Here is a 14,506-nt window from a genome sequence, read left to right on the forward strand (position 1 = left end):
ACAGGCTGCAAACCAAGGGGTTGCCGGTTCGATTCCCAGTCAAAGCACATGCCTGGGTTGAGGGCCAGGTCCACAGTGGGGGCCACATGAGAGGCAACCACACATTGATATTTCTTCCTCTTTATCCCCCTCTTCCCCTCTCTCTAAAAGTAAATAAATAAAATCTTTTTAAAAAAGTCGTTTTCCCTCCCTTGCTCACACATATGCCCACACACCATTTATTTCTGAACCACTTGAGAGCAATAGTATTCACCTTGACCATTTACCATTGTTTACGTCCACATGTATTTCCCAAGAATAAAGGTCTTCCCCAACACTATCATACTTATCAGTTAACCACAACAAATGTAGCATAATACATTTATCAGTTGCCTATGTTACAACTTTTGTCACCTGATCAACAATTATCCTTTATATCATTTATTTTCACTACAGAGAAGTTTCTAGTCCAGGATTGGGTATTGTATATATTTGCCATGGTTCTTAGTATCCTTCAGTCTAGAAAGTCTTTCTTTGTCTTTTATGATACTGAATTTTTTTTAAGAATACAATCTCTCTTCTTTTTAGTACAGCAGTCCTTATTTGGAGGTTTGTCTGATGTTTCCTCCCAAATACATTCAGGTTATGCATTCTTGACTAGAAAACTGAGTAAGAACATCCCACCCGAGGCACATGAGGTCCACTTGCACCTCATCAGTTAATACTAAGTTTGATTTCGACTGCATAGTTACTAAATTTTCCTTATAACTAATAAGCAATATGTGGGGAAACACTAAAGAGCATGCAAGTATTCTGCTCCCCCCTCAGGTTTACCCCCAAAATTTATCATACTTTGAGTCTTGCATGAACCAATCTTTACCTACAAGGATTACAAATCCAGTACCCCTGTCTGCACTCACCCTGAGTGTTCTGCTGTATAGAAGAGCCCACTCTTTCCTCCACTTAATTATTGATTTTATCAGTTATCAGTATGGACTCATGAATTCCTATCGTTTTCAGTGTTTTCTAAATCATTACTGCTTTTAGAGACTTCTGGCCAAAATGGAGGCGTAGGTAAATACACTTTGCCTCCTCACACAACCAAAAGAAGGACAACAACAAATTTAAAAACAAAAAATAACCAGAACTGCCAGAAAATCAAACTGTACGGAAGTCCAACAACCAAGGAGTTAAAAAAGAAACATTCATAGGAGGGGCAGAAACAGGCAACCACAGCAGAGAGGATACATGGCAAGGCAGTGGCTAGCAGAGCAGGTGGTCGCACATTTGAGTGCTGATAAACTGGGAGGAACAACTGGGGAGTGAGACAGACCACATAACCCAGGGTTCCAGCATAGGGAAATAAAGCCTCAAAACCTCTGACTGTAAAAATGTGGGGATTACTCTGGCAGGAGAAACTCCCAACTTCACAGAAGAGTTTGTTGGAGGGTCCTAGAACATACATAAACCCACCCACCTTGGAATCAGCACCAGAAGGGCCCAATTTGCTTGTGGGTAGTGGGCAAACTGACTGACAGCCAGCCGAGAACAGAGCAAACAGCATTGTTCCCTCTCAGACCCCTCGCCCACATACAGCACCACAACACAGCAACGTGGGTTGCCCTGGTGAATTCCTAAAGGCTCCCCCCTTACTACATAACATGCATGCGAAGACAAAAAAAGATTGCCCAAATGAAAGAACAGATGAAAGCTCCAGGAAAAATACAACTAAGTGATGAAGGAAGAGCCAACCTACCAGATGCAGAGTTCAAAACACTGATAATCAGGATGCTTACAGAAATGGTTGAGTATGGTCACAAAGTAGAGGAAAAAATGAAGGCTATGCAAAGTGAAGTAAAGGAAAATACACAGGGAACCAGGAGTAAAGGAAGGAAACCAGGACTCAAATCAATGATTTGGAGCAGAAGAAAGAGGTAAACATTCAACCAGAACAGAATGAAGAAACAAGAACTCAAAAACATGAGGAGAGACTTAGGAACCTGCAGGACAACTTTTAATGTTCCAACATCCAAATCATAGGGGTGCTAGAAGGAGAAGAGCAACAGCAAGAAATTGAAAATTTTTTGAACAACTAATGAAGGAGACCTTCCCCAATCTGGCGAAGGAAATAGACTTCCAAGAAGTCCAGGAAGCTCAGAGAGTCCCAAAGAAGTTGGACCCAAGGAAGCATACACCAAAGCACATCATAATGAAATTACCCAAGATTAAAGATAAGGAGAAAATCTTAAAAGCAGCAAGAGAAAAGCAGAGAGTTACCTACAAAGGAGTTCCCATAGGACTATCAGCTGATTTCTCAAAAGAAACCTTACAGGCAAGAAGGGGCTGGAAAGAAATATTCCAGGTCATGAAAGTCAAGGACCTCCATCCCAGACTACTTTATTCAGCAAAACTATCATTTAGAATGAGAAGGCAGATAAAGTGCTTCCCAGATAAGGTCAAGTTAAAGGAGTTCATCATCACCAAGCCCTTATTATATAAAATGTTAAAGGGACTTATCTAAGAAAAGAAGATGATCAAAAATATGAACAGTAAAATGACAGCAAACTGCCAACTACCAACAACTGAACCTAAAAAACAAAAACAGAAGCAAAAACAAATAAGCAAACAACTAGAACAGAAACTGAATCACAGGGAGGATTATCATCCAGGAGGGGAGAATGGAGGAAAAAGTAGAGGGAATAAGAAGCATAAATGGTAGCTACAAAATAGTGAGGGGGAGGTTTAGAATAGTATGGGAAATGGAGAAGCCAAAGAACTTATATGTGCAATCCATGGACATGAACTAAGGTGAGGGAGTGCTGGTGGGAAGGGGTGGTGCAGGGCAGAAGTGAATAAAGGGGAGAAAAAAATGGGACAACTGTAATAGCATAATCGATAAAATATATTAAAAATAATAAATCATTATTGTTTTTAAATATTGTGATGCTCAAATCACTCACCTTTGGCTAGTGGGAATCCCTTGAATTTGGGCCCGATGTTCTTCTGACAAACTCCCATCACTTTTTAACACTTCTTACTTTTGGGCATAACAAGATGTTCCAGGCTCATCCTTTACCTTCCCTTCTTCTGTACTAGAATTGGCCATTTTTCCAAAGAATCCTAGTTCCTTTTAATGGGGAAGGGTAGAAAGTACAATTTACTCATCCTTTTTCCTGTTTATTAACATTTGAGTTGTTTCTTATTCTGGGCTATTGTAAAGAAAGCTTCTCTGAATACCCTTGTACCTCTTTTGGACCTATAAACTGATTTCTTTGGGTATATAATCAGAGTGGTGATGGAAAATTCATAGACTCTCCAGTCTGGTTATATACCCAACAGAAGTGAATAAGTGCATTAAAAAAGGACACATATTCAAAGCAGCTTTTTTTCATAATCTGTGTGTGTATGTGCCTGTGTACTTAGCTTTAGTAAATATTGATAAATAGTTTTTCAAAGTGCTCATAATATTTGTTTATCAGGGGAGCAGTAGTAAGTTGTTGGCCCCAGTAGGTAGGGAGGAGTATTCAGTGATAGGGGGTCATAATGAGCCACAGCAATCCAAAGACATGTTGTCTGCAGCCAGAAATGGCAAAATTGCTAATCCTTTCAATTGATAAATGATGAGTGACAAATGACAAGATTTTGCCACCTGCTCCATTCTTTAGCTTCTCTTTAGAGTGCTCCTTTGAAATGGGCAACATGGAAGTGACTGAAATCAGGAATCACCTACAACTTTCAAAATGGTTTTTATCTCAGTGATACCAGTGACAGTACTTCAGGAATGCAAGTCCACTGCTAGGAGCACTTGCTGTTAAAGAGCATTAGGGTCACTGCTTTGTTTTAAAAAGTGCCTCCTCAGGAGAAGGAAGAATATCCCCAGAGTCCACTCACATCTTCTGGCTGCTGGGGGCCCATTTAGAACCCTGGAATAGTCATCTTACTAAACAGTCTGAGAGAGGAAATGTCTCTCTGTCTACACCCAAGGAGTCACTTAGTTTTCAAAATATCTGAAGTGGGGGCTGAGGGACAGAAGGGAGATCAGAAAACTGCTGAAAGCTAACAGGGGAATAAATTGGTCCAGCATCATGGGCCTAGATTCTAGGCTGAGTTTGGCCAGGAAGTGCTTGGGCATGGCCCCGCCTCTGTAGCTAAAAGTTTCCTTGTCCAAAATGTGTGCCCTAGGTAGCTTAGAGTGCATTACTAGAATCAGAGAGGCAATTGAAACACTTTTTGTAGAAAGATTTCTGAACAGAAAAAAACATCATATTCAAGATATGCAATAGGCTCTTAGTAGCTTTGATGAAACTTTGGAGGTACTAACTAGTGAAATGCATGTCTGTGGATGCATTTCAGCCAGGTGCCCCCTCTAGGTGGCACTGCCACGCAGTGGGGTGGGGAGAGCCCTTCTACTCATTTTCTGAGGGAGCCTTTGTGCAGTGTCCACTGTATAGCCCACGCATTGACGCTGAACAGAGACCATTCACATGACCAACAGCGACGGTGAACCCCATTGCTGCACAAGTGTATTAACCTCCAGGGTCCTCTCCTCTCTCCTTCACAGGCCTCTCCGCGGATGGTGTTGCCAAGCGCCAGGAGCACCTCTCCCGGTTTTCCATGCCTGACCTCAGCAAAGACTCTGGCATGAACGTCTCTGAGAAGCTTAGCAACATGGGCACGCTTAACTCGTCCATGCAGTTCCGGAGTGCGGAGTCGGTTCGCAGCCTGCTCTCGGCCCAGCAGTACCAGGAGATGGAGGGAAACCTCCATCAGCTCGGCAACCCCATTGGCTACAGGGACCTGCAGTCCCGCGGCAGGATGCATCAGAGCTTTGATTTTGATGGAGGGGTGGCGGGCAGCAAGCTGCCGGGGCAGGAGGGCGTGAGGATCCAGCCCATGAGCGAGCGTACACGGAGAAGAAGCACTTCCCGCGAAGATAGCCGCCGCTTCCGACCACACAGGTCCAGGAGGTCCCGACGCTCCCGTTCAGATAACGCCCTGCATCTGGCCAGCGAGCGCGATGCTATCTCTCGCTTGAAAGAAAGGCCCCCGCTCCGAGCCAGGGAGGACTATGACCAATTCATGCGGCAGCGGAGCTTCCAAGAGAGCCTGGGCCAGGGGTCCCGGCGGGACCTGTACAGCCAGTGCCCAAGGACTGTGTCAGACCTGGCTTTGCAGAATGCTTTTGGGGAGCGATGGGGACCCTACTTCACCGAGTACGATTGGTGTTCCACCTGCTCCTCCTCCTCAGAGTCTGACAATGAGGGCTACTTCCTAGGAGAACCAATCCCCCAGCCAGCCCGCCTACGATATGTCACGAGCGATGAGCTTCTGCACAAATACAGCTCTTACGGCCTCCCCAAGTCGTCCACCTTAGGTGGCAGGGGACAGTTGCACAGCAGGAAAAGACAAAAGAGCAAAAACTGTATTATTTCTTAATCTGATTGGTGTCAGGGAATAGGGGGAGATGGGAGCTAAGAATGTAAATTCAGAAACTTGCACTGTTTTAAATTTTAAAGCGCTTTTTGGGGTGGTTACTAGGGGAAAAAAGGGGACATGCTCTCAGTAGATGAAGGCTAGGTTACAGATTGACTCGACTGGTAGTCACAGTTCTTGGCATGTTGAATATTATTTGCACATTTCACTTTGGAGACGCTATAGACTCTGTGGAGGCCAGGGGTGGTCACCTCCCTCCCATCAGTGTGTTGAGTTGCCACTGGCAAGATGGTAAATTGCTTCCTGCTCGCTTGTATCCTCTCTGATTCTCTTACTTTTAGGACCCTTTTTCCAGTAAGTAATTTGTTTATTAGCCAAGACCCACGTCTAAGTTATTTACATGTCCATTGTAAATGCAATGTAAATGAGAGTTCTGATAAAATATTTTTGTATTTTGTAATATCCAAAGAATTTCTATATCGTAGGACTCAGTGAAGACCTGCATGCACATCTGGCATTGTCTTTGAGTAGTATTCAGTGGTGGTCCAGGACCACTTTTTGTTTTTTCTTTTTTCTATACAAATTTGTTACATGTCAGTGAGACTTTTTTCAAATGAATTTACTCTATTTGGCTTTTTGTGGCTAAACAGAAAATTATTATACCCAAAGCATTTTATGCTCTATTCCACTTAAGGAGCCATCCTTAAGTCCACTTCCACCCTCAGTAGAATGTATTCCCTACAAAGTGATAGTCATTTGTTTTAAATAGCAAATATAACTTTGCCAATTAGAGAAACCAATCAGTGTCAGTAAATTCTGTGAGAAACGCCATCCCTGCTGGGAACACTGAAGTTGCTCACTATCGATCTCTCCCTTGGGAAAATATCAGTGACTGTGAGTGGTGGTGTTGTGTGATGTCAGCATGACATTGTTTTTTGAATGTGGCATTATTTTCTGGTGCTCATGTTTCCTGGATTGTATTATCTGCTTTCCTTTACCAAGGCAGACAGAACAGCTGCCTTAGCCTGACAACCGGTTGTCCTCAGTGCAAATGAACTTAAGCATTAGGATCTTGGGGACAGGAAGATTCTGATGGGGCTCTGGGAGTGATGGTGTGTTCTAGATTGTATGTTATACATGGAGGAGGAACAAGGTGATTTGAAATCAGAAAGCAGGTCAAGGACAGAACTGAAGGATAATATGAAGGTCAGGGAGAAGAAGAAATTCTGGAAATGAAATAGAGGAGAGGTGACAGCCACCTTGAATAGCCCCTAGTGCTTATGGAAAGAATCCAATTTAACACACTCCCTAGCCAGAGCATCTGTGTTACCCAGAAAGGTGGAGCTGCTCAGAAGATTTCAGTGTAGTGGTCTTCAAAAACAAATGTTGAAAGGAGGATTTCCATTTTGAACTTTGGGGACCTTGGGTCAGACGGAAAATGGGCTCAAAAGTGAGTTTGCTTAAAGAAGACATTTAACGGTTGTGTTGTTTATAGTAATACTTCCTACCTTCAGTTAAAAATGAAGCGCTTGCTTTTTCTTCCATTCTCCTCCTCCCCTTTATGGATTGTGGCAGTTGAAATAATCCATTGCAGGACCCACCTTTAGTGAGATGTGTTGTCCATGTGCTACACGGTGTATCTCAGTGGCCATCTGCCATGGTGAGGTGAGCGTGGTCTCTTTTCAGTATAATAGTTAATATTTTCTAGTATTTTTTATGGAGAGGATGTGAAAAGTGGCTTTTCAGACACCATGCCAAATGGGTCTGGGGAAAGGAAGGCTGTACAGGATGTGGAAATGGCACTCCATTCAGGATGTATTAAAATAATTTGCTTTTCAGGTATTAATATGACATTTGTCATTGTCACTGATTTTTTAAAAACACAATGCAAATGTTGGTTGTGGCTGTTTTCCGCATGCTATCTTCATATCTAAATGCTTCATTAATTATCCAAGCCTCTGGAGAATTAACTCTATTACATTTGTATAGTAAGTTTGTAAACTGCTTGGCAAACTGATTTTAAGAAATAATGTGCAACACCACACAACTAAAATGGCAGGTTTCTGGTAGAAATTGGGCAAGTCCAATATGGATTTTTGAGTTTCTTGATTGATGAGAACAAAAAGGCATTTTGGAAAAAGGAAAAAGAGAAAAAAGTAATGACTTGACCTAGCAAAAAGCTGAAAACAATGTCTATCCTCTGTGGCCTTGAATCCAATGAAAGAAATTCTCCTAGTAAATGTTGCTTCCTAACTCCGTCCTTTTCAGAGTACCTCTTACATTTCCCAGATGGAGCTTTAACCCCATCAGCAGAAACTGACACATAACTAGTGTCCAAAGGGATTGGAGGAATGAGCAATTTGAGATCTATGTGCCCAGTGAGCACCCAGCAGCCAAACTGGTCAGAGCTTAACATATAATTGATATAAGCCTCAAGGTCAACTGTCTACAGACAAGATCACCTCCATGTAGTCCAGCACTGCAGAGGCCTTCCCACCCCACACTTAGTCAGGCACCTTACAGAGAATGCTGACGGAGGGTGTCTAAATCCTCGAAATGATGATGGAACCTCCAGGTGAATGCCCCAGGGAGAAAAGGGTAGCATTGTACTAGGAATTCCACCTGTTAGTGATAACTTACACATAACATCCCAGAATCCAACTTCCAAAAATTCAAAGCATTTTCTGAGGCATGAACTTAGGGTCCTTACTTGATTCCTCCATCATAATCATCAGCTCTCCTTGGTCAAGTTTTGCTGTGAGTGAGGGATGTGCTCACCTCTTCTTAGATCATTGTTCTGTCTCCCATAGACTGGTTTTATCAAAGTAATCTTTTCCCAGTTTTCTCTCTGCTCTAATGTCTTATGGTTTTCTTTGTTTTTTCTACCTTTTCTCATGTTGGTCCTTCTTGTCTTGATTTACACCATAGCTTTTGAGTTCAGTTCATGTCCTATTTGCTGCTCAATTTAGTGGCATCAGAACTGGCTCTTTCCCAAGAAATAGAAGTTATTGACAGTGTCCTGAATGATGCTGCCAATACACACCACCGTTATACTGTGAACAGGTTTCGTAGTAGGCTTCTGGCATTGAGAGTGGCATTCAAGTACCCTTTCTTCTGTTGTGTAGTTGTGGGATCTCTACCAAGTGAAGGTGAATGAGCTGAGGGAAACCAGAACTGTGCTTCTTGGTCTTGCACATGTTCAAAAAGGGAGAATCTCTAGTGTTGGTTGTTTGACAGCTTCCTTCCATATTCATTTTGTGTTCTCTAGTCCTTTCTTTCCACTCCCAGCCAGCCCAGTGACCAAGCAATTTTGTATTATAAACATGGGACCTGGAGGCAGCTCTTTCTCATCCTCTTCTCATTCTGTAGGATGTTCTGCACCGCAACAACTTCTCCTCCTACAGCAGCTTTCTGCTTCCCGGGTACCACTAGCAGTGATTGAGTTCAAGTGGGGCCAAAGTCTTCAAAAAAAAAAAAAGAAATACAGTTTGGCTTCAATTTTCTTGAGCAACACAGATCACAGCTGCACTGAGAAAAGGGTGGGCTTATTGTGAAATACGTAGTATGTACTCTGCAATCTGGGCGGATATAACCAATGTGTCACTGTCTACTTTCAGAGAACATAGATACAGCCTCAAAAATCTTGCGACATTCCAGCCAACCAGAACCGGTTGATCAGTACTGATCTTATTTGTCTCATAACAAACCTTTCTTGTGAACTGATTCTTATTTGTCTTTCCACCCCGGGCTCTTTTACCATTGGCCAAAAATAGTACACCAGCCACTTAAGAAGCATCATTTATAAATAATTGTGAGACTCCAATTCCTATGTCCCCCAATTGTGGATGTTAATGGGAGCTGACTTCTTTAAGCCAAAGGAAGACAAATCTATTTGGCCTCCTTTCCCCTTCTCATGTTATTGTCCAGTTATTATAGGCAGCCTCTGTTTGTCTTCTTGCAGAGGTCAGATGGGAGTCCATCTTATTCTTCATCTAATCCTACCTTCTAACAAGAAATAACACAAATACTTAAATTCTAAGGAGAAGTGCTCTTTGTGTATTTCTGGCTAACAGAAACCAGATGCTAACATGTAAGAAGGAGAATCTATGAAAAGGGAAGTGGAAGATGGAACCAGCTATCTGCATATTTCATGCCAAAAGAGTTGCTGTTAGCAACTGTTTGGCACCTTCAGGGCTTTGAAATGGCCTCTGGACTGCATTCCAGGTGCAGGATTCAGCCAAGCCTCCTTGCGATTTGGAAGGCAGTTTCATGCTCCCTTTTGAGGTATAGATATTTAAGCACTAGAGAAGTAGAAATGATGAGAATTTTGCCTTGCCTCCCATGGTTTGTCCCTCTGGGACCTAGCAGACACCAATGCTTGTTTGACCACTTGGAAGCAGTCACCAAGTTTAGGATCACGAAAGGATTTGATTCTTTTTCCATTTTCTCATAATAGTAGCCCAGTCAACGCAAGACTCATAAAACATGACTCACTGTTGGGAGCTATACTATTTTATAGGTTTACTTCCTGCTGACAAAACTAGCTTTCCTCAAGGGGAATAAAAAGGAGGAGGGAAAAGTCACACAGTGTTAGGGAAACATTTCTGTTATTTTGATATGAATCCATAGGACAGAAAAAAAATTGTCTATCCTAAAAGTTTTCTGAGACATCCCTTCACTCTACTGGGCATTTGGCCATGATGTTCAGTAGGTCGCTGACCAAGCTTTTCTAAATTTTTTGGAGAGTTACTTACCAGTAAGGTCTCTCCTCAGGTCTTTCTGGTGATTTCCATATTTTCCCATAAAGCATTTTTGTTCTGTTTATGGACCCTGACTTAACACTCTGTGGCCTACGAGTCCTCCATTTTCCTTAGCAAACTAGGACTTTGGCAGTTTTCCCCCTCTTAAACATTCTTTCCTGTACGGGATTGCTTTGCTATCTCCTGCTTTAATTCCAAGTGCATAAACAAAACCTCAGAGGGCCTGAGAAGGTGAGGCAGGCCAGAGTCTGTTGTGTGTCGAACGTCGAACTGTTTGTTAAGAAGGTCTGCAACAGGCCTTTGGGGTAGGCTCTGCCAGAGACTGTTTGTGAACACTTTGCTTGAGATCTGTGCCCTGTAAAATGGATATGGTGTTTTACTGATGTCTGTAATACATTTGTAAACTTCCAATAAAATTTGAATAAAAGAAATGTGCCATTCCTCCCTTGCTTTTCAGATTTTTGAAAGTCTTTGCCTTTGAGCATCTCAACAGAAAAGAGAGAGGCTGCACATGTCAGAAATGAGATTTACTATGAAAGATGAATCTGATTATTTACATCAGAATTTCTCAACCTCAGCATAATTGACTTTTGGGCCTGTTTATTTGCGGCAGAGGACTGTCCTGTGCTTTGTAGAATGTTGAATAACATCTTCGACCTCTACCCACTAGATGCCATTAGCACCCCTCCTCATGAGTTGTGACAACCAAAAGTGTCTCCATACATCACACCCATTATGATGAATACTATTTTTTAAAAAACTAGAAACTAGCAAGTGTGGGTGAGGATGTGACAAAAATGAGGATCATTGGCCACTTCTGGTAGAAATGTAAAATGGGGCAGATTCTGTGGAAAACAGTACAGCAGTTCCTTAAAATTTTTAAATAGAATTACCATATGATCCAGCAATTTTACTTTTGAGTGTATGCCCAAATAATTGAAAGCAGAGCCTCAAAAAGATATTTGTACACCTATGCTAAAAAGATGGAAGCAATGTAAATATCCATCAGTGGGTGAGTAGATAAAATGTGTTATATATGTGCAATGGAATATTATTCAGCCTTTAAAGGGAAGGAAATTTTGACATATGCTGCAATATGGATTAACTTTGAGGACATTAAGATAAGTGAATTAAGACAGTCACAAAAAGACAAATACTGTGTAATTTCACTTATATAAGGTACCTAGAATAGCCAAGTTCATAGAATAGGTAGAATGGTGGTTGTCAAGGGCTGGGGGTAGAGGAGAATGGGGAAGTGTGAAGTGGGTATGGAGTCTTAGTTTTTCAAGGTAAAGATTCTGAAAACTGGTAGCATAACAATGTTAATGTACTTAACACTACTGAGCTGTACACCTAAAATGATAAATTTTGTGCTGTCTTCATGTAACTGCAATTTAAAAGTAATATCTCCACCCATAGCTGAATGTCCACTGGGGATAAAATTACCCTTGGTTGCGAACCACGACCAGTGTTCAAATGCTTTGCCACTTTAGCCTCTCTGTTCCTTATGAATTCTTGAAGCTGACTCCTACCCAGACCACACAGTCAATTTTTAGTTTTAGCAGGAATTAAAACCAGCAAATGACCCTAAAATAATTTATATTTGCTCTTAAGCAAATAATAAGTATTTGGTCTAGAGAATTATATCCACAGCTGTGTTCTGGTTAGGAGAGCATTAATATTGTCTGGAAGCCAGGACCAAAGCAACACGTAAATTAGATTTTCCCATGTCTGATCCACAACATTGAGGAATTGCTGGATACTGCAATATCATTCATTCATTCAATAAATATATATTAAGAGCCTGCTCTGACTCAGTCACTTTTCTAAGTGCTTGGAATACAGCAACGCACAAAACAAACAAAAGTTCCTACCCTCTGTTAAGGATCTTACAAACTTGACTTTCCACTAGGCTGGAAGTATGAAACAGCAAATATTTTCATCCACCCTAACAATGAGGGCTTTGGAAATGGAGGTGAGTTATTTCACTCTAAGGCCTTCTGAGAGCCTTTGGATGGAGACTTATGTTGTGTCCTGTTCACAGGCCCTCATGGAGAGGGTACCCCTCCAGCAGCTATGGTTTTACTATTTGACCCCCTCCCTCATCCTCAGCCAAAATGATTGGCATCAAGAATGGCATCTAGCCAGCAATTTACAAGTAACCTAACACAAGATGGTACGCTGGGCCAATCAGATTCCCCTTCTCAGGATTATAAACTGAGAGATTCTGAGAGAAGAAAGAGGCCATTGTCAGTGGAATACGGAGCTAAGAGGATGTATAGGGAGAGCAGCCATGAGTTAGGCTCACACCCATCCCATCCTTCCCATCCCATCATCCCATCATCCTCCTTCCCATCCCATCATCCACACCCTTCCTCATCTCTCCTAGGTAAGGGGAGAGATGATGAAGCAGAAGTGATGGGCAAGCAGAAGCTCAGGCTGAGAACAGATCCAAGAACAAAGACGGCATAAACACAGAGATCTTAAATGGCTCAAAGGAGCTGCTCCCTGGGACCTCCTCACCTCCAAACAGATTCCAGTTCCTGCCCCTCTAGGATTACCTACAGTTTTGGTGATTCACACACCCTTTCCCTATTGTGCTTATGTATTGTTACATTACACACCTACATAAACTTTTATTTGCACTTACATGATCCTTGCAACCCTAATAAAACATGGAGGATGAATTCTGAATGCCAGCTACCACTGCTTTTATTTTGCACCACGTCCATTTAGCAATTTAATCCCATCTTAACCACTTGTTACTTGTATATTTTGGGAGATGTACATGTCCTCTCTAAGCTTCAGTTTTTATCCATCAAATGGGAGAACAATAGAGTTGTGTGAATATACTGGAATAATGTATGTGAATCTCTTACTGCTGCGTCTGCCACTATAAGAGCTCAAAACACATTTCTTACTATTTAGTAGTATTATTTCTATCCCGCCCAAAGATAAAGGGTGGCAGGAACTAGATACCACTGGTATCTAGTCTAAGAGCTTTCATTTTCTTTTCTTTTAATTTAAGCATGAAATAGGATTTACAAATATCTCCAGAAGGCCTGAATCTGCACTATGTATAACAAATACCTGCAGAGCTTATTAAACAATGCAAATTTCCTGGTCCTGCCCACAGAGTTTCTGGTTCAGGGGATCCAGGATAAAACCGCAGAATCTGCTTTTTTTTTTTTTTTTTTTAACAGCGTTATCCAGTGCCTTCTATCTATCTGGTTTGAGGATCACATCTCAAGAAATTCTGCCTTAGCATTAGTTTGTTTGTTTTCTTCCAAGTATCTGGGAAAAACACAACACCAAAAACCTATCTCCTGGTTCTACTCACTTGAGGAGAATCTGATAAGAAGCCCAGTGGTCAGGATGGAGATATTTGAGCCTGGGATTTATACTCCAGTTCTGGAGAACCTGAGGTATATTCACATTTTCCTAGGAGAGAAAGTCTTCCAAAAAAAGAAAGAAATATAGTTTGACTTCAATTTTTCTTGAACAACACAGATCACAGCTGCACTGAGAAACAGGTGGACTTATTGTGAAATAGTCACACAATTGTGATTGGACTTGAGAACTGCTACTCTTGGTTCATAGCCAATGCCTTTCATACATTATTATTTAAAATCCAGAATCCCTGGCCCCACCCTTAGGAAGTCTGAGTCAGCAGTATATCCGGCACCACAAGGAAAACTGCATTTTCCTAAGGTTCCAGGCCACCTTTGAGGAAGAATGGCTCTGAGCCTCTCTCACCATGGGAAAGTCTTCATCTTCTGGGAGCCCTTATGTGCTACTAAAGGCATCCAGCTTATGTTACTGACCTTCAGTCTGGGAGAGTCTGCTTCCCAAAAATTCATCTACCATATCTGGTCTACTTCTGGCCTAGAATGAAAACATCAGCTCCCTTGAAAAACCCACACTAGTGTAATTTCTAAATACAGGTAATTTTGTGTGAGAGAGACAAAGAACCCAAGATAGAAAGTTTATCAGAAGATGCAATAGATAAATAGCCAAAGACAAACACATGCTGCAGACATGGTTAAGCCATTAAACGACACAATCCCATTCAGCAGGAGAGGAGATGATTTAAGAGCTTTCTCAGTAAAATATTAGCAGATACTTGTTTTCCCTAGGTTAGTGCTTCTAGAGATAAATTATCAGGAATCCCGGAAGGCTTCGTCATTAACACACCAGTTAGCAAATATATGAAACCAGAATACTAGAAAGTAAACCCAATAACTTGAGGAATTTGCCTTAAAAGCCAACTGTCTTAGGCCAGGCTTTTGGGAATTTAAGTGGCCAAACTTACTTCAAACTCATTTGAACAAAAT

The 14,506-nt window shown here is 41.7% G+C and overlaps 1 protein-coding gene across 5 annotated transcripts in view; it reads left to right on the forward strand.

Annotated features, from left to right (window-relative positions):
- PRICKLE2 (prickle planar cell polarity protein 2) overlaps positions 1-10,621 on the forward strand; it is a 376,986-nt gene extending 366,365 nt beyond the window's left edge. For all 5 annotated transcript variants that reach the window (XM_053929465.1, XM_053929466.1, XM_053929469.1 and 2 more), the window contains one exon: positions 4,541-10,621. In XM_053929465.1, coding sequence (XP_053785440.1) covers positions 4,541-5,415 — 875 coding nt within the window. In that variant the 3' untranslated portion in view covers positions 5,416-10,621. The remainder of the gene's footprint in view (positions 1-4,540) is intronic.
- Positions 10,622-14,506: the final 3,885 nt, after the last annotated feature.

Source organism: Desmodus rotundus, chromosome 8 (assembly GCF_022682495.2).
Source record: "Desmodus rotundus isolate HL8 chromosome 8, HLdesRot8A.1, whole genome shotgun sequence".
Taxonomy (NCBI): Eukaryota; Metazoa; Chordata; class Mammalia; order Chiroptera; family Phyllostomidae; genus Desmodus; species Desmodus rotundus.